This window comes from Phaseolus vulgaris, chromosome 8, assembly GCF_000499845.2.
Source record: "Phaseolus vulgaris cultivar G19833 chromosome 8, P. vulgaris v2.0, whole genome shotgun sequence".
NCBI classification, from domain to species: domain Eukaryota; kingdom Viridiplantae; phylum Streptophyta; class Magnoliopsida; order Fabales; family Fabaceae; genus Phaseolus; species Phaseolus vulgaris.
Window position 1 is genome coordinate 60,995,097 of NC_023752.2, and position 26,712 is coordinate 61,021,808.

General features: G+C 30.5%; 3 protein-coding genes and 1 non-coding gene across 10 annotated transcripts; 2 read left to right on the plus strand and 2 right to left on the minus strand.

Moving 5' to 3' along the window:
- Positions 1-187: 187 nt before the first annotated feature.
- On the minus strand, positions 188-12,954 carry LOC137826022 (uncharacterized). 7 transcript variants are annotated; one of them, XM_068631863.1, is made up of 6 exons: positions 12,710-12,954; positions 10,240-10,343; positions 9,133-9,177; positions 8,647-8,730; positions 751-2,584; positions 188-680 (listed from the first exon to the last, which is right to left on the minus strand). In XM_068631863.1, exons 5-6 carry the CDS (start codon positions 1,571-1,573, stop codon positions 403-405), a joined length of 1,101 nt encoding a protein of 366 aa, XP_068487964.1. In that variant the 5' UTR covers positions 1,574-2,584; positions 8,647-8,730; positions 9,133-9,177; positions 10,240-10,343; positions 12,710-12,954; the 3' UTR covers positions 188-402. The 7 variants fall into 7 exon arrangements, 5 of the variants coding, with proteins under 5 accessions (XP_068487964.1, XP_068487963.1, XP_068487966.1 ...); XR_011083393.1 differs by lacking the exon at positions 9,133-9,177 and having other exon boundaries at positions 2,334-2,584; XM_068631862.1 differs by lacking the exon at positions 9,133-9,177.
- On the minus strand, positions 11,658-11,843 carry LOC137827340 (small nucleolar RNA snoR127). The gene has a single exon (XR_011083730.1). It is a non-coding gene; the product is annotated as a small nucleolar RNA snoR127 (small nucleolar RNA).
- Positions 12,955-15,110: 2,156 nt separating the features above from the next.
- On the plus strand, positions 15,111-15,687 carry LOC137826115 (histone H4). The gene has a single exon (XM_068631974.1). It carries the CDS (start codon positions 15,188-15,190, stop codon positions 15,497-15,499), a length of 312 nt encoding a protein of 103 aa, XP_068488075.1. The 5' UTR covers positions 15,111-15,187; the 3' UTR covers positions 15,500-15,687.
- Positions 15,688-21,730: 6,043 nt separating this feature from the next.
- Positions 21,731-26,606, plus strand: LOC137825986 (calmodulin-binding receptor-like cytoplasmic kinase 2). The gene is made up of 6 exons (XM_068631813.1): positions 21,731-22,238; positions 22,439-22,683; positions 22,890-23,055; positions 23,491-23,580; positions 23,706-24,001; positions 26,166-26,606. Exons 1-6 carry the CDS (start codon positions 21,980-21,982, stop codon positions 26,502-26,504), a joined length of 1,395 nt encoding a protein of 464 aa, XP_068487914.1. The 5' UTR covers positions 21,731-21,979; the 3' UTR covers positions 26,505-26,606.
- The last annotated feature ends 106 nt before the right edge of the window (positions 26,607-26,712 follow it).

Genomic DNA, 26,712 nt, shown 5'->3' on the forward strand with positions numbered 1-26,712 from the left:
TTTATTAAATATTTGCAAATTTAACTTAATTAAAATAATAATTATTTGAAAATATATTTTAATCTATAATATAAATTAAGTTACACAACAAAAAATCGCTTCATTATATCTTGTTTTTTTAAGTGATTAAACAGTCATATTTTCTAAATATTTTAATTTAGTAAGCTACTTTAATTAGTGAAATAAGGATTTTTAATGCATGCATTAATATTTAGCTGTAGCTTACATCACAAATATGAAAAAATTGAAAAGAAAAAGACAACATATATTCTTCCTTTAATAAATAACAAGGGAGACAACTCCACATGCTTTAACTCCTATAATTTTAAGAATCCCAAAACTAGTGATGGCCCTTTTATTTGAAAAGGCACTATGGATGAGTGTGGTCACTGTTCTTCTTTTTTATGCATTGTTGGTGTTGGTGTGTGGAGCAAGTTTGAGGTGTGGGTTATGTTGCTGAAGTGTTGATTCACTTTTCGATCGTTGCGCCTTTGACGAACGTCCTCTCTTCTTGCTCACGGCTGGAGCAGCAATGACAGTTTCGGTCGGCACTTCTTCGGCAACGACAGTCGGGGACTTGGACTTGATACCGGCAACAGTAGAGATCTTGCGGCTATCCGCTTGCCTCTTCAAGCTTTTCATGAATTTGCTCAAACTTGGATCCATCTTCAAAATGATATCTGCAAAACACACGTAAAATTAAACTACATCAAGTTAATAGCATAATGGCTGACGAAAAGAAACTCATACCATTTAAATCTGCCCATTGTTTGAACGATCCATATAGAGCTACCAGTTCTCGGGTGGGAAGCCTACATGGCAATTGGTTTACGATCAATAGTATTTCTTTGTCGAAAGGGGTTAGAGATTTCCAAAAACGATTGTCGAGAGGGGTAGGTTTCTCAGTCCAATGGAACAAAAATTTGGTGGTTCCATCAGCATTGTAAAACAAGTCTCGACCGTCCGGCTCAACAAAAACCTTAAAATAATATTCCTTAAAATTCTTATAGGAAGTGGTAAAGGCAGCAAAGCGTAAATTTTCAGGTTGACTAGACAAGGACAGCCAGCCTACGTGAGTGCTCGGGTGAGTATGGTAATAGTATAAGAATGACTCAGGAGTGGGTTTAAGGCCAAATATCTGGCATAGGATTCGGAAGGCTTGCAAAATTGCCCATGAATTTGGATGTAACTGGGTAGGGGCAACATTAAGAATCTGAAGAACTCTCATGGTAAAATCATCAAAGGGAAAAGTTATGTGCAAGTGAGAAAAGAACGTGCTATATACAAAGAAAAAGTCATGTGATGCATTTTCCCGACCATGGCATACACGGTCGGTTACACCACAGACGTCAACGGCCAATGCCTCGGTCGGACATTCAGACGCTAAGAAATTCTTATTTACATAAAAGAATTCATCCAAATCATCAGCAATCCCAATTTTAGTGGGAATTTGAAGAACGGACGGATCAACCCAATCATAGCTTGGGCCGTCCGACGACTGACTCGCACTGCCGGATGCGGTGTGAGTCAAAGGCGAATCTACACTATTAGAGGACTCTATGGAAGAAGGCATTACTAACCTTGACCAACAGACTCAACGACAAACTTGACACTGGCAACGGACTCGGCACTTGGAGCAAACGACACAAGATTCAAAGGGTAGAAGAGGTGTGTAAACCTTTCTACTCGCAAATGAGGCGCTATTTATAGGCAATGAAGTGAGAGAAGGGATACCCCATCATTCATCCAGCACCGTTAGATCAAATGCAATCTAATGGTTAAATTCATTCGGCACACGAAGCGACACACAATCTCCACCGTTGAAGTTATTAGATGTAACAGTACGCACCAAAATGACGGCTCTGCCAAACGTCACGTCTCTGCTACACATTTAATGATGCCAACTATTGAGCATTGTTTGGAAAATCTCGTCCATGTCTTACGACTCTTCGGCCAACCGTGCCCTTGAGCCTGGGGGGCAAGTGTACCGGTCGGCCCCGAACAACCGAAGGTGCGTTAAATAATATAATACGATAATTACGTGGCAGAGAAACGGTTGCAACTAAAGTTGAATGGGTCAAAGACACTTCGAGAAGCACTCCCTTAATATCAGAGAACCACTACACATGACCAAAAGACCACTACGAATGTCTTTTGCAATAGGTTACTTGGCCCACACGAGCCAAGGCCCAAGTCAACCTACAAAAGGAACTTCTGAAAGGGGGAAAGGTACGTTTTCATATTATCAGAGTGTTAGGACTACTCCAACCCTTTTAAAAAAAAAATTAACAAAATTATACTATCTAGTTTAAATCTGGACCTCCTCCACATACCAAAACATTATGCAGAAGGCTTCAGCTTGCATCGTTGTTGGGAGGGTGACGATCTTTTCTTTCCATGAATTTATATATATATATATATATATATATATATATATATATATATATATATATATATATATGTTATTTGTGCCAGGGTCCACATTAGGTGTCCTCTTCCGTCAACTTGTTTGCTTGTTTTTGCACTCCCTTAGTCTTGGTTCTAACTTGCACTTGATTTGTGCAAAACACACAGACTCCTTTCCCTGCATAAAGGTTTAGGCCTCTGTTCAATAAAAAGGAAAAGATAAAGAAAATGAAAAAAAAAAAACATTGGTCTTTAATTAGCAACCAATTTAGAAACTATTTAACAATAATACAAAATAATAGAAACTAATTTAGAAACCAATTTTTGTTTTAGTTTCTAAAATGGTCTCTAATCTAGTTACTATTGCAACTAATTATTTTAGTTTCTAAAAATTAATTTCTATTTGATAGTGACATAGTGAGTTTGTTTTTGACTTTTGGACTTTTGGTCCTGCAGATGTATTTTTTTTAGATCATTTACTTGTAAGCAAAACTATTGTTGCATCAACTTCAATGCTAGTAACATGGAGGAAACAGATAGAGAGGATCAAGTAAACTGGAACAGACTCATTTCTACATGTATCTTTTATAATTCGAAAGAGTAAAATTGTGTATCTTTTATAACATTACAGATCGACTAAGGCTGTCTTGAAGCAACAAATTATATTCTTTCTAATTATGAAAAACTGTTGTGATTCAAACATAATAAACCTGAGTAGAAAATGAGGCAAGTAAATATCTTAAAGAACTCAAATATCTATATTAAAAAATAAATTCAATATTATTATTAATATAAATATTTTTATTAGCAATATTAATATTAAAAATATAAATAATCTTAATAATTTTAAATAATATAAATAATATTAATCATAATAATTATATACATAATATTAAAAATATTTTATATATATAAATAATTATAACTAATATTCATAAATAATAATAAAAATTAATAATAAGTAGAACTAATAGATATACATATTATTAACATTATAAAACTAATAATATTCATATAATATTATAAATAATATAAATAATATTAATAATAATAATAATATTAATGATATTATTAATAATATTAATGAAATTAGTGGTATTAATAATATTAATAACATTAATAGTATTAATGATATTAATAACATTAGTAGTAATAACAAAAAAAATATTATTTATAATCTTAATACTATTAATAATAATATTAATAATTTATAATATTATTAATATGAATAGAAATAATAATATTAGTAATAATAACATTTGTATGGACTGAACTCCAGTCCATAGAGAGGACGCCTCAGGCCCAACTCCAACCCAAGATTACTTCATCCACTATGCTTCAGAGGATTACTAGGAGTAGGGCACAAGTATTAGGAGATGAGCATCAATTAATGTCTTTTTTTGTATTTTCTTTAGAGTAGATTTAAATAGAACATAAAAAAGAGGTGTGAATAGGAGTTTAGGGCTTATGAGAAGACACATTTTCCATGTGACTTGTATTAAGCGGCAATTTCAAATGAGTTTCATTTGAATTTCCCACCTATTTGTTTTGCTCAAAACCGATCCTATAACACTATAAATAGGAATGCTTGGTTCATGTAAAATTACATAAGTGGCGGCAACATCACTTATATTGAAGTCTATTCACCTTCAAGTGGCGTGAACCATCTTCCCTTGCTTAAACCACATAAGTTCTTCCTATCATTCATCTTCTAATTTCCTTTCCATTCCATGTCAATCTCTAAATATGTGTTGTTCAGGTGTGCTTGAATCCAATCGGTTATGTTGCTTTGTTTGATGATTCTAATCGGTTCTATGGTTTCTATTTGTGTTTCTAATCGGCTTAATTGAGTTGAATCTTTAATTCAATCGGTTCATTGTCTTTGTTTTGTGTTCTTGATTCCACACCACTAATTGTCATTCATATTCATTTATACTTGTGTTTTTGCTTTGGTCTTTGGAAATGAACCTTCACATCTACTTAACACTTGTTAAGTTAATGTCCAGTGGGGATTTTCCTTAGACTTCTCACCTTAATTGCTTAAGAATTCTGATCCTAATTCTAAAAAGTGTCACCTAATGAATCAACCTAAAATCAACTCACATCATGTGGTATCATGAGTAGTTGAGTTAAAACTAAGGCAATTTCTGTTGAAGATGATTGTTGCCCCTTCAAGATTGTGTTTGATGAAGACTTTTATGTACATTTCATGTGTATTTTTGATATTGCTTTAAGTGTGTCTTAGGTAGTGCTTAGAGGTTGTTTAAAAGTGGGCTTTTTGCTGAGTAACTCACCTCATAACCATTAGCCATGTGATAAGAACAAGCATAAGTTTTCTTAAACTGTTTTTCACATGTTTTACAAAAAACACGTTTACTGCATAAAAATAAATCTGTTCTTTTCTAAATAAACAGATTTATTTTTAAACTGATGTCTTGGCTAGGTCTTGTGAAAATTAGATTTTGTGCATCATGTATTTTGACTAAGTCTTCTACCTTTCAAAACGACTGTGTTTGAATAGTTAAGCTTTTCTGTTTTCGTTTTGAAAAATAAATTTGTTCATCTGTAAATGAATAGATTCATTTTGTCTCAGGTGCCATATCTAGCTTAAACGTTTTTCAGTTTTATCTCTGCACCAGAATGGTTGACTAAGTCTCCTCACTTAACAAATTCTCTAACTGCTTTTGAAAATAAATCTGTTCATTTTATTTTCAATCTGTTCATTTTATATTAGCTTTAACTGTTTTTCAAAATTCTGTTATAAGTTGGTTTTCTATAAAATGAAAACTTGTTACTGAGTTTAAACATCATTCATACATTTGTAAAAACAAGTTTTACAGCAGAGAATTAAGAGTTTACAAAGAATTAGCATTTGTTCTTAAAAGATTTCGAAAATCACAAAGTGCTTGTTCTTGGTTTGGTTCCAAAAGCTTGGTGTGAGGTGCTGCTACTGTTCTAGCAATCTTGCCTACTGGTTTAAGGCAGATCTTTGTATCCTCAATCAGGTGTAGTCGTTTCACTTTTCATTCCTTGTAATAGTTTGGTTGAACACTCTTCTTGATAGGTTTTCTTGAAGAGTGTGTGTGAGCTGAAATGGGTTTTTTCAACAAGAGTAACTCAGTTGAGTGAACCAGTATAACTGCCTTGTGTTCATTCTCTCTCAATCTCTGCAATTAAAAATAAATCTGTTCTTTCTGGGCACGACTCATATTGTTCTTAATTTCTAGAAAACTGGTTGATTTCAATAAGAACACTTATAATCTGTTAAAAGCCATTAGAACATGTTGATTGTAATAGATCACTCAATAAACTGTCAAACCATTAATTGAACCTTAATCACTTGCTCGAAATTGAAGGTTGTTGTTTTTTGTGATTCACTGTTTTTCGTTCTAATATCAGTGTGTGTGCATCTGGAAAATCTATCTGCATAATCTTGTGATTAACCTGGCTGTATAAACGTTTTTCAAACACAAACCGTGCCAAAATAAATCTGTTCATTTTCACATAAATCGATTTATTTTCTGTAAACTGTGTTAAACACCATTTCTGCGAAAAAGATTTAAAAGGTCAATTCACCCCCCTCTTGAACTTTGGCACTATTAAACCCAACAGTTTCTTCCTGCACCCCTACATTTTTCTTCCTGCACCCCGACAATGTTATACGAAGACCAAATTGTCCCTATTATTTTTTAAAAACTCTAAAATGCACTTGAACTGTATTTATTTTTTGCATTATGGATTATGGAATCCGGAAAAATTTTGGATTGGCACTTTCAGTAAAATTTTCGGTAAAATTACGGATCCACCAATCCGTAATTCAAAATATGCATTTCACATTCAAAAATCCATTATTCAAAAAAAGCATTCTGGATCAACCAATCCGTAACAGAAATATGCATTCCGGATTCAAAAATCCATAATTTAAAAAAAAAAGCATTATGGATCCATGAATCCGTAACAGAATTAGGCTTCCGGATTCAGCAATCCAAAAATCAATAATTTATGCAAAAATTGCTTCCGAAACACCCCTCATCCGGAAAAAAAAATGTTCAGTTCCGGATTGATGAATCCGTAGCACACTCCCAAATCCCTATTTCTAGTACGGTGTCCTTTTTCAAATAAAAGATTAAGGCCAGTTTAGGATTTAGAAAATTGTGGGGTGCAAAAGAAGAAGCCTAAAACTAATTAAGAGTTCAAAACCTACTTAAAATTAGGTTTTGTTGGCCTATTCTTCGCCCATTTAAAACATTATAGTTATTGCAATTCAAACACATTTTTTCTATCTCAGCCACAACACCTTCCGACATAACTATACGATATCAATAACACTGGGACTATTTCATGAATTATGAATATATTTTTAATTATATTATGTATAATAGTAACTCGAATAGTAACTTTTCCAAATAGTAACACCTCTTCCGAATAGTTACGAGTTTTCAGACCCTTTCCGATCCGCTTCCGAATTACGAGTTTGACAACATTGCTTTCAATTATTGTTGTTCATGGGACTTTATTAGATTCTCAAAATATCTGTAGAGGTTTTCCTTCGCAACTACAACAATACAAATTTTCTTCTGATGTGATGGTATTACCTTTGCGGCATTGTGATTTAGTTCAAGGATTTCAATGGTTGTCCAACTAAGGTCCAATCATATGAGATTTAAGAAGCTGCAAATGGAATTTACTATTGAAGGAAAACAATTTGTTTTGAGGCAAGCCAACCCTTCTAGCATTAAGATGATAAATAATAAAACCTTTACAGACACAATCCAGCAAAGGGCCCAATTGTGATTTTTATATTTGAACAAGTTTGCCCATCCTTTTGAAGTTCCTACATGCCCACTGAACTCTACCAATGCAGAAATTCTCAATTTACCAATTGAGATAGATGATCTCATCACAGAATTCAGTGACATATTTGCTGAGCCAAAACACCTACCCCTTGCAGAATTAGGCTTGATCATAGAATTCCTTTAGAGGAAGACCTTAGGTACTGCATTATTCAAAAGACATAGTGGATAATCTAGTTGATGAAATGCTTAACCAGGGAATTATTCAACACAATAATAGTCCCTATGCATCTTCAGTGGTGTTTAGAAAAAATGGTTCTTGGAGAGTTTGTGTAGAATATCAACAGTTGAATCAACAAACCACAAAACATCAATTTCTCGTTCCAATTTGGACTTAAGTCTTCCATTTCCAGGTCCTTAGAGACCAACAATTATATCTCAAAAAAGCAAATATTTTGTTGGAAAGATTTGGCTCAAGTGTCCATCAGTTGGAACGTCCCTCCAGTTCAGAGATACATATTGGGTTCCATGTGGCACAGCTGAAGCTTTGCAAGGATACTAGTTCTGCTAATACCCACCCTTTGCCACCCAATTCATAACTAGTTTTCAATTGGGGAGCCTAAGGCAATTTTGTACAATGGTAAAGAGGGGATGCGTTTTGCTACTAAAGTTTACATCGAATGGAAGAATTTACCTCCAGAGCATGCCACCTGAGGGTTTCACTATGATTTTCTCAAGAAGTTCTCAACTTCTCAGCTTGGGGACAAAGATGCACGGAGGCTATTCTTACAGAATTTATATGGGATCACCTATAAATGCTGTAGCTTGCACGTTATTTTTTTATTTCATTCTGCTTTATAGGTTACCTCTTTCATTTGGGTTTATTTCCTTTTACTGTGGTTTGCTGATGTGGCAATGCACAATCACTAAAATAGGGTAGTGTAGAAGTTGGTTACAGCTTTTTCTTTTTCCGCCTATGCGTGTATTGTATCTATCTCATGCTTATGTGTTGTGGCATTTTGGAAGAGACAGATCACCACCAAAATATTTTATCTTTGTCACAAATTCACAATCTCTTGATTTCTGTTCCTTGAACACGGGGAACTATTCCAAACTTTTAATTCCCCGGTCCATTGGGTTCTCTGTATTCTCGAAGTTTATTCTCCCTAAACAAGTTCCATTTCAGGCAACTCAAAATTACAGGCATGTTGTGATTACATTTCTCTTCTTTTTACATAACCTAGCTTTGCAATTTATGGTCTTTATCTTCTTGAAAAGCAACTTTTTCCAATATCTGTGGATATTCAACATCTCAACTTAATTCTGAAACAGGATTCCATTCCATAAACAACTTATATATATATATATATATATATATATATATAAGATTAATTTTTTCATTAGGCAAAACAAAATACTAAAAAGTTATTGAAGTCACAAAAGTTACCTTCAGTAGAAGGTCACAAGCAGACTCAGCTATTGCTTTCTCAATGCGTTTTGTATTTGACATCAAGAGATCATTCCCAACTATCTGGAGAACCATTCAAATAAAGAAAAAAACTATATAAACAGAAGTTCCATCAGAAGCCAATTTCTGTAAAATAAACATCTCAGTCGCAATATGCAATTAACCTATCTAATGCTCAATCCCGATATAGAGGAAAAAGACAACAATTTTATATGAAATGTTTATTCCTCCCTTGCCCACACAGCCTGCTAACGAGTCAATATGGCATTTATACACTAGCAATCAGTTTGTTCTTATTTTTTTATTAAAAATGTACACTGTTATCATTTAAAACATTGTGCAAACTCCAAAATGGTAAAACTTACTGCACAGCACAATCTTTGCTGCACAAATTAACTAGTACAGAGATTGAATTGACATTAACTCAAACAAAATATTAATTGATTAAAAAAATTTTAAAAATACCTGAAAGTTTTTTAGGAGATTGAAAATCTAGATCATATATTTTACCTATATCAGGGAAAAAGCATATATAAATAACAGCATAACCTGGTCAAATTTATTCAAAAGGCAAAAGGAGCCTAACACCATGAGGTGAGGAAGGTTGCATGACAGAAAAAGGTGTTAAGTATTAAATTAACATAGTGAAATATTGTAACATTTTGCAGTAGCTTTGCTGATAAATTAACTATCAAGCATAGTATTAATATCCCCTCTCTATATAAAATAGAATAGTTATCTTGAATAAGGATATTTTTTAACTGTATTTATTTATATTTTTCAACTTTATTTCTAAACTAAATTTCAATGTTTTTAAAAATAAATTATCAATAGTTAAAACAACCCAGTATCACAATATAAATTGTTTATAAAAAAAATCTAAGATATGATTTTTATGTTTAAAAGTAAATATTTGTTATGAAATTTAATTACTATAATATAACTTTTATGAAAAATATTTATTATAAATTTAGTTGTATAAAATAATCATTCATCCCATGCATTGAAGAGGTTAAAATACTAGTTAACATTAAAATGATAAAGCATGACAAAAAATCAATAACAGGCTGTTGAGATTAAAATTCATAACAATCGCCCATGGTCATCCTATATCACTTTTAAAGTCTGTCTATCTCTCACCCTTCCAAACCCTTATTTATCTCTCTAAAATTTTAAAGTATGTAAACTCAAAATAAATTAAAAGTGGTTACCTGTAACTCCCCCTCCTCTCCAAATAAATAACAATAATCACATACCATCATATAATACTTGTATAACAAGACTCAGAAACCAAGTTAAAAATGTCACAACTGGAATTTAAATAAAGATGACATTACCACAGCTGATGCCTGATGTTCTTTGGTATTTATAGCCATTATTGAAGCATTATTAACAGATAAGATTGTTATTTTTACATCTCTTAGAAAGTAAACGATGCAGTAAATAATTAGCATAGCGCTGCTGCAACAGTCAAATTATAATAGCAATAAGCAATATTAAAATAAGCAAGTATCACCAAATTTTATCTTCTCAAGAATCTAAAAATAAAAACGGATAGAAACTTATACTTACCAATGCAAAAATTTGTAGTAGCAACATCAAGAGCTATCTTTATTTTCTCATTATAACCAGTTCTGCTAATAGCCTCCTTGACAAGATCCAGGGCTTCTCTAAAGCTGGTGATACTTAAATACAGTCAGATAAAAAAATAGAAACAAAATAGAAAAACCTACAAAAGTAATTTTATTAGAGTTGAGAAATACCTCTATAACAAGTTTAGCCAGGTGAAATTTTCATAAATATTAATTGATTTTATATTTAAAAAAAATATACAAGTTTTATATTGAATATATAGTTGATTAAAGATCTATATAGTTGGCTGAAAATAACATTAATTTTTATATTAGATTAGATTAAAAGCATGTAGATTAGATTAATAAAACCCACCCATTTATATTAATTTTTAGAGTATAGTCGGGTGAAAGTAACTTAATCTATTAATGTACTCTCTCATCTCCCTTCAACAATGACTTATCACTCAACTTATTTTAAATTTACAGTCGAAAATTTATAACTTCAAACCACTTCTTTTTCTATTTAACTCTGCACACTTTAGATTCTAAGTTATATGTTCATATTTCACCTGAATTTAAAAATATTCATACAACATTAATCTTAATATACAGATGGCAATCATAATACATAGCATCATTTACCATGTAGAAGAAAACATAGTAATTATCCCATGCAGCAGTTTGGCAAAAAACATAGTGATGCCTTAGCACTCTCACTTTTATTAAAAAACATGCCGCAGTTAAAAAATGTTGACTAAAAGAAAATACTAGTTTAAGAGGAAAATACAAATGAAATTATTTTCATCACAAATTTATCACAGATTTCTAAGGAATAGAGATTTCACATTAATGTATCCAACAAATAACAAAGTACATTTAGAGAAATTAAAATTACAGCAGAAGAACCAGAAGTCAAATTACCAACCAGATTCATGCATGCAACTGTCATTATATTATATAAAATACTATATAGCGCAGTTTTTGGAGATAATTTATGTTTACTTTCTTTGTTCTAAAATGGAGACTTTTCCCCTATTTTATGCTATTCATTTAACAGTTAAGAACTTCATAGAAATTTATGGACAACTCTAACACCTTCGAAAGTGATACAAATTAGTTGCATATTTAAAATGTAAAAAACTAGCTGTTACATGAGGCAGTCCAGTCCAGTCTTAAATAGCCTACATAATAAGGCATACTCTTCTGAAAACAAAGTTCCCTCTTCAAAACTCAGGGTTCTATCAAAAGACTCACAAGTATATGTACCTGGCTTACTTTTTTTTTTTTCCATTGAATGAATCATGGGGAGCAGTGAATACACAACCAAAAAAACGACTCAGGACTAGAAGAAACTTATATAGTAATTAATATTGGTCACTGTCTTTCCTTACTCTGGAGAAACTAAACTGTTCTGATTCTGGTCAGGAAACAACCAATCTCCTGGTTTATCATCAGGGAAATGCACTTCAACATGAGGACCGTGAACATCAACCAAAGCTTGCTTGCATGCTTAGTTTTACCATGAGAGCCAGCTTTAGAAACAATGTTCGGTACCACATGGAGCACATGAACGTATGATTTGGCTAAATCACATCATTCCAGAGCCAGAGAGGAAAGGCAGCCCATAGATTTAATTACTATGTACTAATTGATCACACATGGTTGAAGATATGAAACAAATTGACATTCACCATCCATTTGGATTTTAACCTGTGTAAAAGCAACTACATCTATAGATTTTAGAGCAATAACTCCTGCAGATATCTACCCTTAGCCTCTACAAAAGCTGACCCCAAGGCTTTCAATGCTTTAGAGTTTAGGAATGAAAAAAAAAACTTAGGAGAAGTTGGATTGTGATAAAAAAAGAATACATTCATTCTTATACAGCGTCATCTAACCACCAAGAATTGTGGGTATATAGGATTGAAGAAAACCATATTGATTCAGGAACCATATTGTGGGTAAAACTGTACTTAAGTGTGATTGAAGAAATTAAATATGGAACTGATTAAGGAATATTTCTTTTATCTCAGCACAGACTGCAACTGGTGTGGGTCATAACCCACATTACTATGGTTACGTAATAGATCCTTCTTCATCAAGATTGACTGATGGCACTACCAACACCAGAACCTGATTCATAAACCCACCAATGCCTGGACCATCATAGGTTACATAGCCCTCAACACCACACCCATATGCGCCTAACCCATCGCCACTATAACCAGTAACAAGGCCACACTGTATAGTAGCACAAACATTGTTACCCCTAAAATATCGGCACCACTGAATTTACCCAAAGATCTAAAGTCACTTTTCTTGACTGTATCAAAGCCAAATGTGGGACGCACACCCCATTCTTAAACCGTTAATTTCAATAGACAAAAAGAAAACTCCATAGAGAGAATCTTAATAAGAAAAAGAAATTACGCGAGTGAGAGGAGAAAGACAAAAACAAAGAGAGGCACCTGAAAACAAGACTTCGATGGGACATCAAGACGATCAAATAACAACGAAGTTAGGAATATGAAATCAATGAACGTTTCCAAAATCATCAGGGATTTGGAATCGATTGAAATTTTAGGGATTTGCCAAAAATTCCCCCACCGGACCGTTTGCACTTTATTTCCGATCACCGGCGACGAGCTTTTTGCTTTTCTTTAGGCACATTGGAACTGTGTTTTAGGTTTCTGAAATTCCGCTTCTAAGTCCCAATTCTTCGAGGAGTTTTCCTTTTATTTAAATAAGGGGCGAGAGGGAAAACGGAAAAAATTATAAAGTTAATTTAATTAAAAATAAAATAAAATTGAGAGATAGAAGAAAGTAAAAGATTGTGAAAGAAGAAATACAACTGGTGATAACAAAAATTGTGAATATTTATTAATATTCATTGAATCAAAGTTTGGAAGTATTTAAAAAAAAATGCAATAGAAAGTATATAATGAGTGAATATATAAAGTGTAATTTTTATATTTATATCGAAGAAAGAAATTTATTAAAATGTTTAGATTAAAATTTAATTGGTTTGTAAGAAGGAATTAAAGGATGAAAAAATGTTTTGTAATATTTAAAAAAAAATGTATAAGAATTGAATGAAAGTTTGAAGAATTTTTTTTGAATGAAGTGGTTTAAATAAAATAAAATAAAATTAGTCTCTGTGTAAAAATTAGAAATAAAAATTACGTAGTTTGATAATTTTGTTGTCATGTCACCATACATAAAATGTTAATGTTAATTTTAATAATAACAATAATAGAAGTATAAATAATAATTAATAATATTAATTTGGCATATTTTTTAGGAAATTTTTGAGTTTTTTTATACTATCTTATATATGAAGAAATTTTTTTATTTAGATTACGGAATTAAGATTGTTAAAAATATAGAAGGAGTTTTTTAATATGTTTAGTAATACATTAGAAGGTTAAGAATGTTTGAAATTATTATTAAAATATAGGGAATAATTAATAATGATTGTAGGGTTAAAATTATAATTTTTAAGATGTTAAGTTAAAAAAAATGGTAATTACAATGGACATATTGTTTTAATAATAAGATGGTTTAAAAATATTAAGTAAATTCTAATAAGAAATTGATGTAACAATACTTGCAAAAAAAATTATATAAAAAAATGTAATATGTACTTGCTGTAATTTATTTAGTAATTAAATGTTAATGAGAGAAAATATTCAAAATCCATAAACATAATTATGATTGCAATGAAAGTGATATCCATTTAGTTAAGTGAGGATTTTTTTCATATCGTGATTGTGCATGTAGGTATTCTCTTGCATCTATCCCAACTACACCAAGTCACCTTAATGTAAATATTTGATTTGGACAAATAATTCCACAGCTAGTTGATAATTCACTTTATTTTTTTGTTTTGATTTGTTGGTTAGTTTATTTAGTTAGAATATTTTTTAATTTGCTTAATTCAAGAGATAAAATATAAATATCTTATGGGTATAATCATTTTGGTTTTGTTATTGCGATATTAAGGTCAGATACTTCAAATAATCAACCGGAATGAAGACATTTGTATTATTAGGTTGTGAAAGAAGAGAAAAATTAATGTGATATAATAAAGAATTACATGTTACTGAAAGTAGAAGTAGGAAATGCAACTATCCTTATAGATTACGAGGATATCCAGTAAAGGGTGGTGAATGATGAGTGTTAAAATTATGTTGAGTCTCATAATCATGACTTGACAAATACAATAAAAGAGCATAACAAGAAAAATGTGACAATTATATAGTAAGTTTACAATGCACTATATATGTTTAGGAAATTAGAACGAGGTGACTGAACTGAAATGCAACAATTTATGATATTACTTGAACAAGATATATGTAAATGATGCCTTTATACTTAAAATTTGATTGAGAAATCATCATTAAATATAGTCAAACTTTACAAGGAGAAAAACTCATAATAAATAAAAATATTTCATAAGTGTTAAAATCAAAATAAATTATTTTATTAAAAAGAAAAAAATAGCATTAAATTGTAGATGGATTTTTTTCTAGAAAACAAATTCAAAAATTTAACAGTGGAGGGCATAAACTATATTTATATAAAAATTTAATCTCAACATCTATTCCAATAATTTATCTATTTGTTAATTGTGAACTACACTACTAAAAGACGGTAAAGTAAAGCAGCTAGAGCGATCCATAGAGTCTTTCCACAAGCCAATCCAACCGTCCAAGCATAACCATCAATGGTCCACAACGATTCCCACACCTTGCCACGGATCACAAACACAAGCCGTCGATTAAAAAAACACGAACGGCCACGATGCAAAAAAAAAACTCGCGATTCATACCCGCACTCTTCCCGCTCCAAATAAATACCACGTTCCCTCCCCCACGGTTTTCATCAATCGAAATCCCTAATTTCTCAGTTCTTCAGAAAATCCCAATTCGAATTTCAACTGAACAATGTCGGGTCGTGGAAAGGGAGGCAAGGGTTTGGGAAAGGGAGGCGCGAAGAGGCATCGCAAGGTGCTCCGCGACAACATCCAGGGCATCACGAAGCCCGCTATTCGGAGGTTGGCGAGGAGAGGCGGCGTGAAGAGAATCAGTGGGTTGATCTACGAAGAGACTCGCGGAGTTCTCAAGATCTTTCTGGAGAACGTGATTCGTGATGCGGTGACGTACACGGAGCACGCGAGGAGGAAGACTGTGACGGCCATGGATGTCGTTTACGCGCTCAAGAGGCAGGGAAGGACTCTCTATGGATTCGGAGGTTAAGGGATTAGGTTCTTGGGCCTATTGGCTTGGATTCTGTCTTGTTCGCTTTCGTTGTAAATGTAAGGAATCTGTGATATCTGCAATGGTGATGTATGCTTCATAGGGATGATGTAATCAAGTTTCTCATGTTATTCTGATTCTCTTTTTAATTGCAAACTAATCAGTTGAATTAGAACAAATTTGCTGAATTATGGAGTTTGGTTGTTTTGTTATGCGATTTTTTCAATTTTCTTGCTTTAAACTCTCACTAATGTGAAAAAGTTTGCTGATTGATTCTTGTTCTGAAGAGTTTATTTATTATAAACAGTTTTCATAGATTTGTTTTCTTGGAAGTGTTGAAGAAAATTGTTTGGATTGAAATCAAATCATGTTGTTTTCCCCATCATCTATCTCTATATATAAATAAAGATCATCTGCATATGAATATAATAATCATCTATTTAAATTCTCTTAATAATTTATTTTATTTTTATCTATATAGCAGTATTTAATTTTATTATTATGGGCATTGAACTATTTTTTTTTTTTTAAAGGTTTTAAAATTTCAAATTTTTAAACCGTAAAACCATCTTAAAACACTTTTAAATTCTAAAAAATTTAAAATTTTAAAAGATTTTCAAAGTTTTTAAATGCATTAGGTAAAAATTGGAAACAATTTTTATTTGAAATATGTAGGAATAGTTTTCAAATTAATTAAAGAAATTAGTCTTTAATATCTGTTATATCTAAATATTTTCATTATGTATAAATTTTTGCATTAACTCTACTTTTCATTTTTTTTAATATTTTACTTTAATTTTTTAAATTTGTTTTTCTTTTTTATGTAAAAACATACTTTTATTCTTTTTTTTTTCTTTTTATGTTTTATTAATCTTTGTGTGAAATCTTAATTTATCTAATGAAATTGTACTAGATGAAAGAAAATGATAACAAAAGAAGTTGCACACATCGTCATAACAATCGGTAATTATCTTTATATGCATTTTAATTTGTGAAATTGTAATTTGACATTTTTCTTATAAAATTGTGATTGAAATATGTGACTAGAAGAGCAAGAAGGATTCAACAATAGAAGGATTCAACAAGAGGAAGAAAAGGGTAACGTTTTTTAAAACAATTTTACAAATTTAAATAAAATCGTGATTATATTTGTTTTTGGATTTGATTGAAATGGTTAAGAATAAGGTGGTGACGACGAATATGAAAGAGAAGTGGTGTTCACTGGTGGTAAATGATAGGAATGTTTTGACTAAGTCTATGTGAATCCAAGACAAAAAAAAGATAAACATATTTTATTATTTACTTTTTTTTATATAATATTTTTTTATGATTAATGTTGATTGAAGAATTAAGAATAAATTTGTTTGTCCCATGTATTGTAATGATAAAAATAAAAAATGTGAATATGTGTTTCTACTAATGTTAATATTATGTTAATAACAACAATAATATTAATAATAATATTAATCATATCAAGAGAAAAATTAATTTTTATTTCTTGTTTTGCATTACTTTGTTATTGACAGTTTACTATCACTTTTATAATTTTATTTTTAATTCATTCACTAATCTTTTCCTCTTATTTTATTTTATGTTATTGACTGTTCTTTCTACATATACTATATCTACTATCTACTTAAGTGCTCTTTATTATCCAAGACAACTTTATCAAATTTTCACTTCATAAACAAACCAATTCTCGAGGACTCAAGTTTTTCTATTCCTTTCGCTGGATACCTAATACTCTCCAAATCAAAGTGAAGATTGTTGTGAGAAAATCAAATAGAAAGATATAGTATGCTGAGGGGCAGAAGATTTTGCAAACTTCCTCTTTAGTATTCTCACTTTTCCTTTGAGAGGAGTAATGCGATTATTGAAAACATATTCTTTTATGGGGAATGGAATTGTAATTGAAGTTTTTGACTAAATGGAAAAGAATGACTTAACAAAAGGAATTGCAAGCACCATCACAATAATCGATAATTACAGAGAATTACCTATTTTTGTGATGGTGTCCGCAACTCCTTTTGTCTAGTCATTTCCCTCCATCTAGTCACAAACTTCAATTACAATTTCACTTCCCATAAAAGAATATATTTTCAACAATCGCACTACTCCTTCCAAAGATAAAGTGAGAATATTAAAAAGGAAGTTTGCAAAATCTTCTCCCTCTCAACATACAATATCTTCCTATTTGATTTTCTCACAACTATTTTCACTTTGATTTGGAGAGTACTAGGTATCCAGCGAAAGAAATACTAAAACTTGAGTTTTCTAGGATTGGTTTCTTTACGAAGATTTTTTTTGATAAAATTGTCTTGGACAATAAAGAGCACTTAAGTAGATCTAGTATATGTAGAAAGAATAGTCAATAACAAAATAGGAAGAAAAGACTAGTGAATGAATTAAAAAGAAAATTATAAAAGTGATAGTAAACCGCCAATAACAAAGTAATGCAAAACAGGAAAGTAAATTGAGACATTGCATTTGCATTTTTTACTTTATAATTGAAAAACAACACTTGTTGGTTTCGTGGTTTTGGAAGGAAATTACAACTTTTCATTCTTTAAATATGAAAATAGAAAACGAAGGTGTTTGATGGGATAAAAGTGAAGATGAACAAGGGAAGTGGTAAATGATAGAACGATTTGACTAAGTCTCTCTGCAAGTCAAAGAAAAGATAAACATATTTCATTATTTCTTCTTCTTTTGTATATAATATTTTCATGATTAATGTTGATTGAATAATCAATGATGAATTTTTGGTTTATTGCTTAATGGTGTCACATGTATTGTAATGATAAAAATAAAAAATACAAATGCATAGGCATGAAAGCGTGTTTGTTCCCGCAAATTAGAGATAGTACGTTATATATTAAAATAATTTTTTAATATTTAGATTAACCTGATAATTTTTAAATGTTATATTATTATAATAACATTATTAAGCAATTGTATATAAAGTAAGAGTTGTTAGAAAAAAAGAAAAGAAAAAAGAGAGTTGTTAAAACATATTTTTTATAAAATTTATTATTGAAGCATATTGCATGTAATTATTTAAGCAGACAGATTAAATTTTGTTGTTGTGAAGGAAGTACTTCAATGAAGAAAATTTTCCTGTCTTAATATTTAGGTTAATGATAGTATCAATAAAAATAAATTAAGATCTCACAATCAATAAAAATACCTTCTTCTTTATTAAAGAATATCTAATTGGGAGAAACATGACAAAATACTAAAAGAAAAGAAGAACCAGAAAAAAAGCAAAGAAGATGATATGCAAAAATAAATTCCACAATAGATATTAGTTTTAAAAATAAAGAAGAAATATTAGTTTTAAAATCAATTTCCAAACTCAAATAGCTAATAATAAAAATTGCTGGTTATTTAACTGCTCAGATGACTGGAATGTATAAAATAAATTTTTTTTATATATATAGATATAAATTACAATCTAAAAATGAATTACTTCTATTATTATGTACAAATAAAATTAACATAGTGTATTTAGATAAATTAAACATAAAATAATTTCATTGCATTTAAAATTTGAGAACCTTAGTTAATTTTATTAAAAGCTAAAACTATAGTTGTTTTGCATAGAGAAAGTAAAAGTTTTTTTTAACATAATATTAATTTTGGAAATACAAAGGCAATGCTGAAAATATTATAAGTTTTTCATTTTAGTTTGTGTATTGTGCATCACAATTTTTTTATATCATTGTAAATTATAATAATACTATATATAATTTTAAAATTATATCGTAGTTAAAGTTATAGGAAAGTAACAATTTAAACATAATATTTATAATAAAAATTAAATTGTAATAAACCTAAATTAAAATATACGCAATTAAAAATCAAATACAACGAAGAGTAATTTTTATTGTGAGTAATTAAGAAACTACAAGTTACTCATATTTCAAAATTTAATCTCAGATTTATGGAAATCTCACTATTTCCACCTTAGAAAAACAACATATTTTTTTTTAATAAAAACATATGTTTTTGAGAAAAATATAAAGAACCCCATGATATGAAAGAGGAATATTATAAAATTATACTAAAGATTATTGGATGGAAAATAGTAGAACATGTGCAATGAATTAGTGATTAAAAGTTTGATGTCAAAGTTTGATTTGCAAACCACACACAATAACAATAATTCATATTAACTCACACATTTATTTATTTATTTATATATATATATATTTAAATACTTATTTGAACGTCAAAAAATATTTGTAGGTACACTCCCATCCTGATCGAAACTGAAACTCGACACTATAAAATAAAATTAAAGGAGAAAACATTTAATTAAACGGAAAAAAATCAATTATTCAACCGACAAGTAATATTATCTCAGTCTCTCACAAAAAACATTATAATATATCTAATTATTTTTATTTTTTTTATTCAATCTAGTGTTTGAAAAATTATAATTTGAACCTTGAAGATGAAAATATTATTTGTTGTAAATTGAATTATCCATTGACTTTGATATTGTTAATCTTAATGGAAGTTCTCTTGTTAATTGAAAGAATATTAATGTGAAAACTTAGAAGTTAATTGTTGAAGGAATCAATAGTTACTTATATTAGTCCATAACATAAATAGATTAAAATTGATATATAAAGGTAATTAATATAACAGAAAAAGAGTTTGGATTGAAAAAGTTTAATCTCAATACTATTGAATATGATGTTTCACATAACATTTTTTTGCTTTTTTTTAATTATTTTATTTTATCCTTTTTTTTTCACTTTAAAATCTAAATCGAAAATATGTGAAAATATTTACGTATAAAAGGTTTCTAACTTGAGCAGGTAAAACTATAAACAACATAATATCATGCGAGTTCCAATAAATATAACATATACCTTAAATTATCATTATTTCCAAACAAACTGATGTTAATTAACTTTTTTATTTAGTTATTAATATAATCAAAATATTTTTTTTTATTCTTATGACATGTAATTTTCTTTAATTTTATCATTATTACAAAAGTTATTACGTCAGATTTTAATTAATTTTTTGTCGGTCTCACCTATCATATCACATTTAAGACCTCTGTCCACTTTTTTTTCTAATAAAATAATTTAATACAAGACTCACACTTTAATTAATGATTTATTTATTTATTTGTTATTTTTCTTAAGAAAAAGGTAATTTTTCGTATAATTTAAATTCTAAATTTTATGTCAGTTCAACATATTTTAACTGAGATATCTTATGAAATAAAATAATTTTTTTATAAATATAAGTATTAAATTTATATCTTGAGTATTACTAGTGTCAAGAAAACAAACATTATAGTCCTTTATAAAGTATTCACGTGGAAATTAAAAATATATATAAACCGGTAAATAAAAAATAAAGACATTCGATTTTCTATTAAGCCCATCTTTCTTAATAAAACTATTTTATTTTTAAAAAAAACTTATTGGAACCTATGTAATATAGACATTGAGATGGATAGCATAAAAAATAAGTATAATTTTTAAAATCTATGAAAACAAAAATTTATATATTATATAATTATGAATTATATAAATTGATAATAAAAATTTATGTTATGTGTTTCAGTTTTTTTTTAGTTAAAAAATATTTCTGATGACTAGTTTAAAAGAATTTAGTTTTTATTTTTATAATTATAAAAAAATTTATACAATACATTTGAGTTTTTAGAAAATTAAAATATTTTAATTTTTTTAAAATTGTGTTATAATTGGTTAGAAATCCAACAAATATTTTTTGAATTGAACACTTCACTAAAACTTATAAGTATCATACTAGGGATAATATCTGATACGTGTATCCAAGACGGACACCCATTTAAGAAGTGTGTCGGACCCAATATATTGAAACAAAATAATTTCTTATCTTCAAAAAATAAAAAAAAAATGTTGGAAAAGTAAAGGGTGACGTGGAGCAATGCCATTGGTCGAAATTCTACGTGGGGTGCTGAGGCCGGCCACGATTTATAATTCAGCAATTGACCCGGTATCACACAAAAACAACACAATTGACCTAGTTTTCTTTTTAATAAATAATCAAATTACCATTTTAATTTTCTCTCTATGAATAAGTTTATTTAATTAATATCAAAGTCATAGTATTTTAATTTTGGGATTTTTTTTGACAAATTTTCAATTTCAAAGATTATTATGTAAAGTTCTCACATTTTCAAAACCTAAAATAGTAGTTTATGATTATTGTGATTATTTTGAGCTTTGGATGATTGGCAGAATGTTTGTATGACTTTGACTTTCAAAGTGCCAACTTGTGAAGGCAAACCTACCACAGGTGGCAAGTTGTGTTCATTGGACTGATACAAAAGAGAATGAAGAAATGGTCTGAGACAAATAAATTAAGAGCAGAGAAAGTAACAGATGAAGACAATGCATATGAGACCTTCTCTTTTGTATTTTAGACACAAGAAATGATCTGGTGTTTGAACAGTTCTGCCATCTCTAAATGAAGAAACCACCATCTCCCAAATTTCATCAATCTAGCCAAAGGAAACAGAATGCTAATCTCCAATCTCTTGCCAGAGTCAATGATGCAGAGAAGCACAATCCTAGGACCAGTTCTGCACTGAAATCTTTCAAGAATGCTGTGAAGAAATGTGCACAAATTGTTTCATTGTTTCTCCATGGCAAAAGAAAATCAGCCCCTTATGCTGTTGGAAATGATGACAGAAAAAATACATCGAAAGTCAGAGGTGTGGCATCATGTAAGTATGATGAAAATAGTAAATGTTTTGGTTTTTGGGTGATTTTGCTCAAGATCAACCTTTTTTGTTAACTGGGGTTCAGATCATGGGAAGCTTTTGTGGCAAATGCCAAGTCACTTCAGCATGAGGTGACATAATGCTTTTTTGTAGAATTCTTTTTGGTGAGATTTTCTTAAATTGAGATGTGCCATGATTTGCAGCATCAACTGATTTATCTTCGGAGAGTAACACCAAGAATTCATCAAAATGGAAGTTTTCTTATTCCTACGCTTCATCTAGCACTGCAAGTGGACAACTTGGAATTGGCAACTTCTCCTTTGAAGAAATTTTCAAGTCAACTGCAAAATTCTCTCCAAATAATGAAATTGGACAAGGTGGCTTTGGAACTGTCTACAAGGGAAAGCTAAATGATGGATCCATAGTTGCCGTAAAGCGTGCCAAGAAGGTACATCAATGTTCATATTTGACTGTTTCCTATCTCTAGAATTGGCTTAATTGTGCTGTAGATGATGAAAGTGAAACATGTTCATCAGATACTATAATTCTTACAAGAACAGGTTATTAGATTGCTATGTTTTACAAATTTTGTTATTCCTTTTGTGCTTTCGGGATTTATGTGATATGAGCCTAATGTAGTGAATTTTCTTGCAGGAAGTAATACACAATCACTTACATGAGTTCAAGAATGAAATATACACCTTGTCTCAAATTGAGCATAGGAATCTTGTGAGATTGTATGGATACTTGGAACATGGAAATGAGAAGATCATTGTTGTTGAATATGTTGGTAATGGTAACCTTCGAGAACACCTTGATGGTAAGTCCGGTTTATTCAGTCATCTACCAAAGTAGAATCTTCATTTGTTCTCTACTTGCTTTTCCTATTCAGATTGGTGTCTTGCCCCTTTGGCAAGTTTACGCTCGTTGTAGCTTCGTTTGTTTTCGTTTTAGGTTGGTGGGGTGGTGTTTCTTGAGTTGGGGGTGGTACTTGCCAAAGGTTTAGTTGGTTTGTTAGTCTCTTATCGATGGCCTTTTTTAGAGTTTTAGAATGTTTGTGTCTGTTATTCTGTATAAGGGTTGGACTACCCTTGAAGTGATCCTTATATATATAATTTTATTGCTGATAAAAAAAAAATCAAAGTAGAATCATGCAGTCTATATATTATTCATTGTTCAATAATGCAATACTCTAATGCAGTTGCTTTATTATATATTACAGTGGTGACCTAAAAGTAGTGAATTATTATTGCAGGGATTCGGGGAGAAGGATTAGAAATTGGGGAGCGTCTAGACATAGCAATTGATGTAGCTCATGCAATAACTTACCTTCATATGTACACAGGTATGTCCATAGAACTAAATTAGAAAGGAACAAATCTGTTACAACATATTTGAATTCTGTATAACTGTGATGTATAACATCTGTTAAAGTAACCTTACTATGTCTTGTATTGATTAATAATACAGATAATCCAATTATCCATAGAGACATCAAAGCATCAAACATCTTAATCACTGAGAACCTAAAGGCCAAAGTGGCAGATTTTGGTTTTGCACGGTTGTCTGATGATCCTACAGCAACTCATATTTCAACTCAAGTTAAAGGAACAGCTGGATACATGGATCCTGAGTATCTTAGAACATATCAACTCACTGAAAAAAGTGATGTTTATTCCTTTGGTGTATTGCTTGTTGAAATGGTCACAGGAAGACATCCAATAGAACCAAAGAGACCCCTTGATGAAAGAGTGACAATCAGATGGGTAAGTATATCAGTTTTCCAAAATCTCAACTTAAGAGTAAATTACCACATTACTTTGGAGTAAGCAGTAACTGTTTCATCTGCTTATGAATGTCAAACAAAATTTCAATCAAAATTCTGAAAGCAAGAAGTGAATTTTTGACCAGCAACACCCTCAAATTAAAAGGGTGTATCATACCCATTAATTAGTTAGGTTAGTAGGTTGAAGAAACAAGACACTTTGCCTAAATAATAAATAAGAGAAAGGATGTATCTTGTAGCTTGAGAGAGAAATACCTAATTCTCTGTATGAGAAATGCTACTAGCATCACACATTATTTGGTTGAAATTTATCACTATGCTCTCTATTTCTACTAAGATACCATCTGTCATTGTATATGTGAGAAAAAAATAGGAGATGCTAACTTATTGTTACTATTTACCTTGAAAATGAAGTTATCATCTATAATAATTAATAAAGACATATGCTTTTATGATTTCGTTTTGTACATAAGGCCATTTTATTCTTAACCTTGTGCTAACTGTTGTACTTTTATGTTAATTTTTTTATTGTAAAAGATATGCACACATAAGTGCAATATTCTTCTTACTTACTTTTCTTGCCTAGCCCAGCTCTCAAAACTTCTTATATTTGAAGTGCACAGTGAATAAATTCCATGATCATAGAAAAATAAATCTAATTGCTAGCAAGGGAAGTCAATTTCAGTTTCTCTGTTTAAAGAATATCTGTATGGAAGATATCATATATAAACATTTTTGCTGAAAAGAGTGTTGGAGTTAGATCCTTACATTCTTCCATGCTAAACAGGGTCAGCTTTGATCATGTTTCCAAGTGGTTTGGTAATTTTTGTGAGAATAATTAGTTATGTAGATTACAATTTCATCATCATCTCACCTTGATTAGAGATATAACAAAATTATCTTATAAGTCTATCAGAAAGAATTATTTGATGTTGTGTGTTGAATGTAGACCACTCAGTATGTATTTATATTAATTACATGATCAAATACATTAAATTCTTCTTAATAATCAGGGATCAATAATTTTCTAAATCATGTAGCTCCTTTCAAACTGGAGTATATATATCGTATGTACCAAATTTGTAACAAATGTACTTAACTCGAGGGTATATATGGGCTTGGTGAACACATCAGTCAACTGGTCACTATATTGAAAAAATCAGTTGTAATTTCTCTGTAGAACACCTTTTCTCTAACAAAGTGACAATCAATCTCTATGAATTTGGTTCTTCATGGAAGATTGGGTTTGATGCAATGTGAAGTGCAGCTTGATTGTCACAAATTAGCTTTGTTTCATGGATGTTCCCAATTTTTAGTTGTTGTAGTAGTTGCCAAAGTTAAGTAAGCTCACAAGTAGTTGCTGCCATAGCACGACATTTTGCTTGTGCATTGGATCTAAAGACTATGTTTTGTTTTGTTTTTCTTCTCCATGAGATTAGATTTTCTCCGATAAGAACACAGTAACCAAAAGTGGATCTTGTATCTGATAGCTATCCTGTCCAGTCCACATCAGAGTAACGAGTGATTTTAGTATTGCCTTTGTCTTCATACTATAATCCTTGTCCCACAAAGTGTTTCTTAATGCATCGAGGAATAGTGTCAAAACATTTTAGTATTGTCTTTGTCTTCATACTATAATCCTTGTCCCAAAGCTTTTTTTATGCATGTGTGAAAACATCCCAATGGCTATCAGAAGGGACATTTAGAAATTGACTTACCACACTAACTATCAGAAGGGGCATTTAGAAATTGACTTACCACACTAACTGAAAAGTGATATCGGGTCTAGTGATAGTGAGATAATTGAATTTGCCTACCAGGCGTGGATATCTTTCTTTCAATGGCTCTCTTGACCCGGAAGAAGTTTGATATTTGGAATCTAAAGAATTGGTAGTTAAAATTTTGGTAGCTAATTAGATACCAATTTAAAAATTATATATCAATAATCAAAACTAATTTAGAAACCAATAATTTGTTTAGTGTCTAAAATGGTCTCTAATTTAGTCCATATAGCAACTAATTATTTTTGGTCCCAAGATTGATTTCTATTTAATGATTTTCTTGTAATGGTCTAATAGCACATTGCGGAGTTTAATATCTAGTCGCATGCACAAGATTAAACGACATAATTTGCATGTATGCAGGTAATGAAGATGCTGAAACAAGGGGATGCTGTATTTGCCATGGACCCTAGGCTGAGAAGAAATCCAGCCTCCGTCAAGGCAGTAAAACAGGTTCTCAAGCTAGCTTTTCAATGCGTTGCGCCTTTGAAACAATCACGGCCACCTATGAAGAATTGTGCAGAGGTTCTGTGGGAAATCCGCAAAGGTTTTAGAGATGAAACCAATTCTGATCATCCTTCTCTTCCTTCTCACCATTCTGCAGATTTCCCTAAAAGGGAAAAGAAAAAGCATACAATGTTTGGCATTGAAGATGATGACAGCTATAAATTTGTCTCTGTACCTAATCATATTCATTCATAAAATTTTGTTCATTGTTTGTTCAGAATTGTCAACATCTTGTCAGTTTTGGTTTATGCCAGATTGGCCTCTATATAATTGTAAATTTGGTGCCCTTGTGATATAGATTCTATTCATATTAGGCCTTTGATGAAAAAAGGTTTAAATTGTTTAAGTGCTACCAAACTCAACATAATTAAAGAAGTATCCATCAAAAGCTTTTACCAGAGTG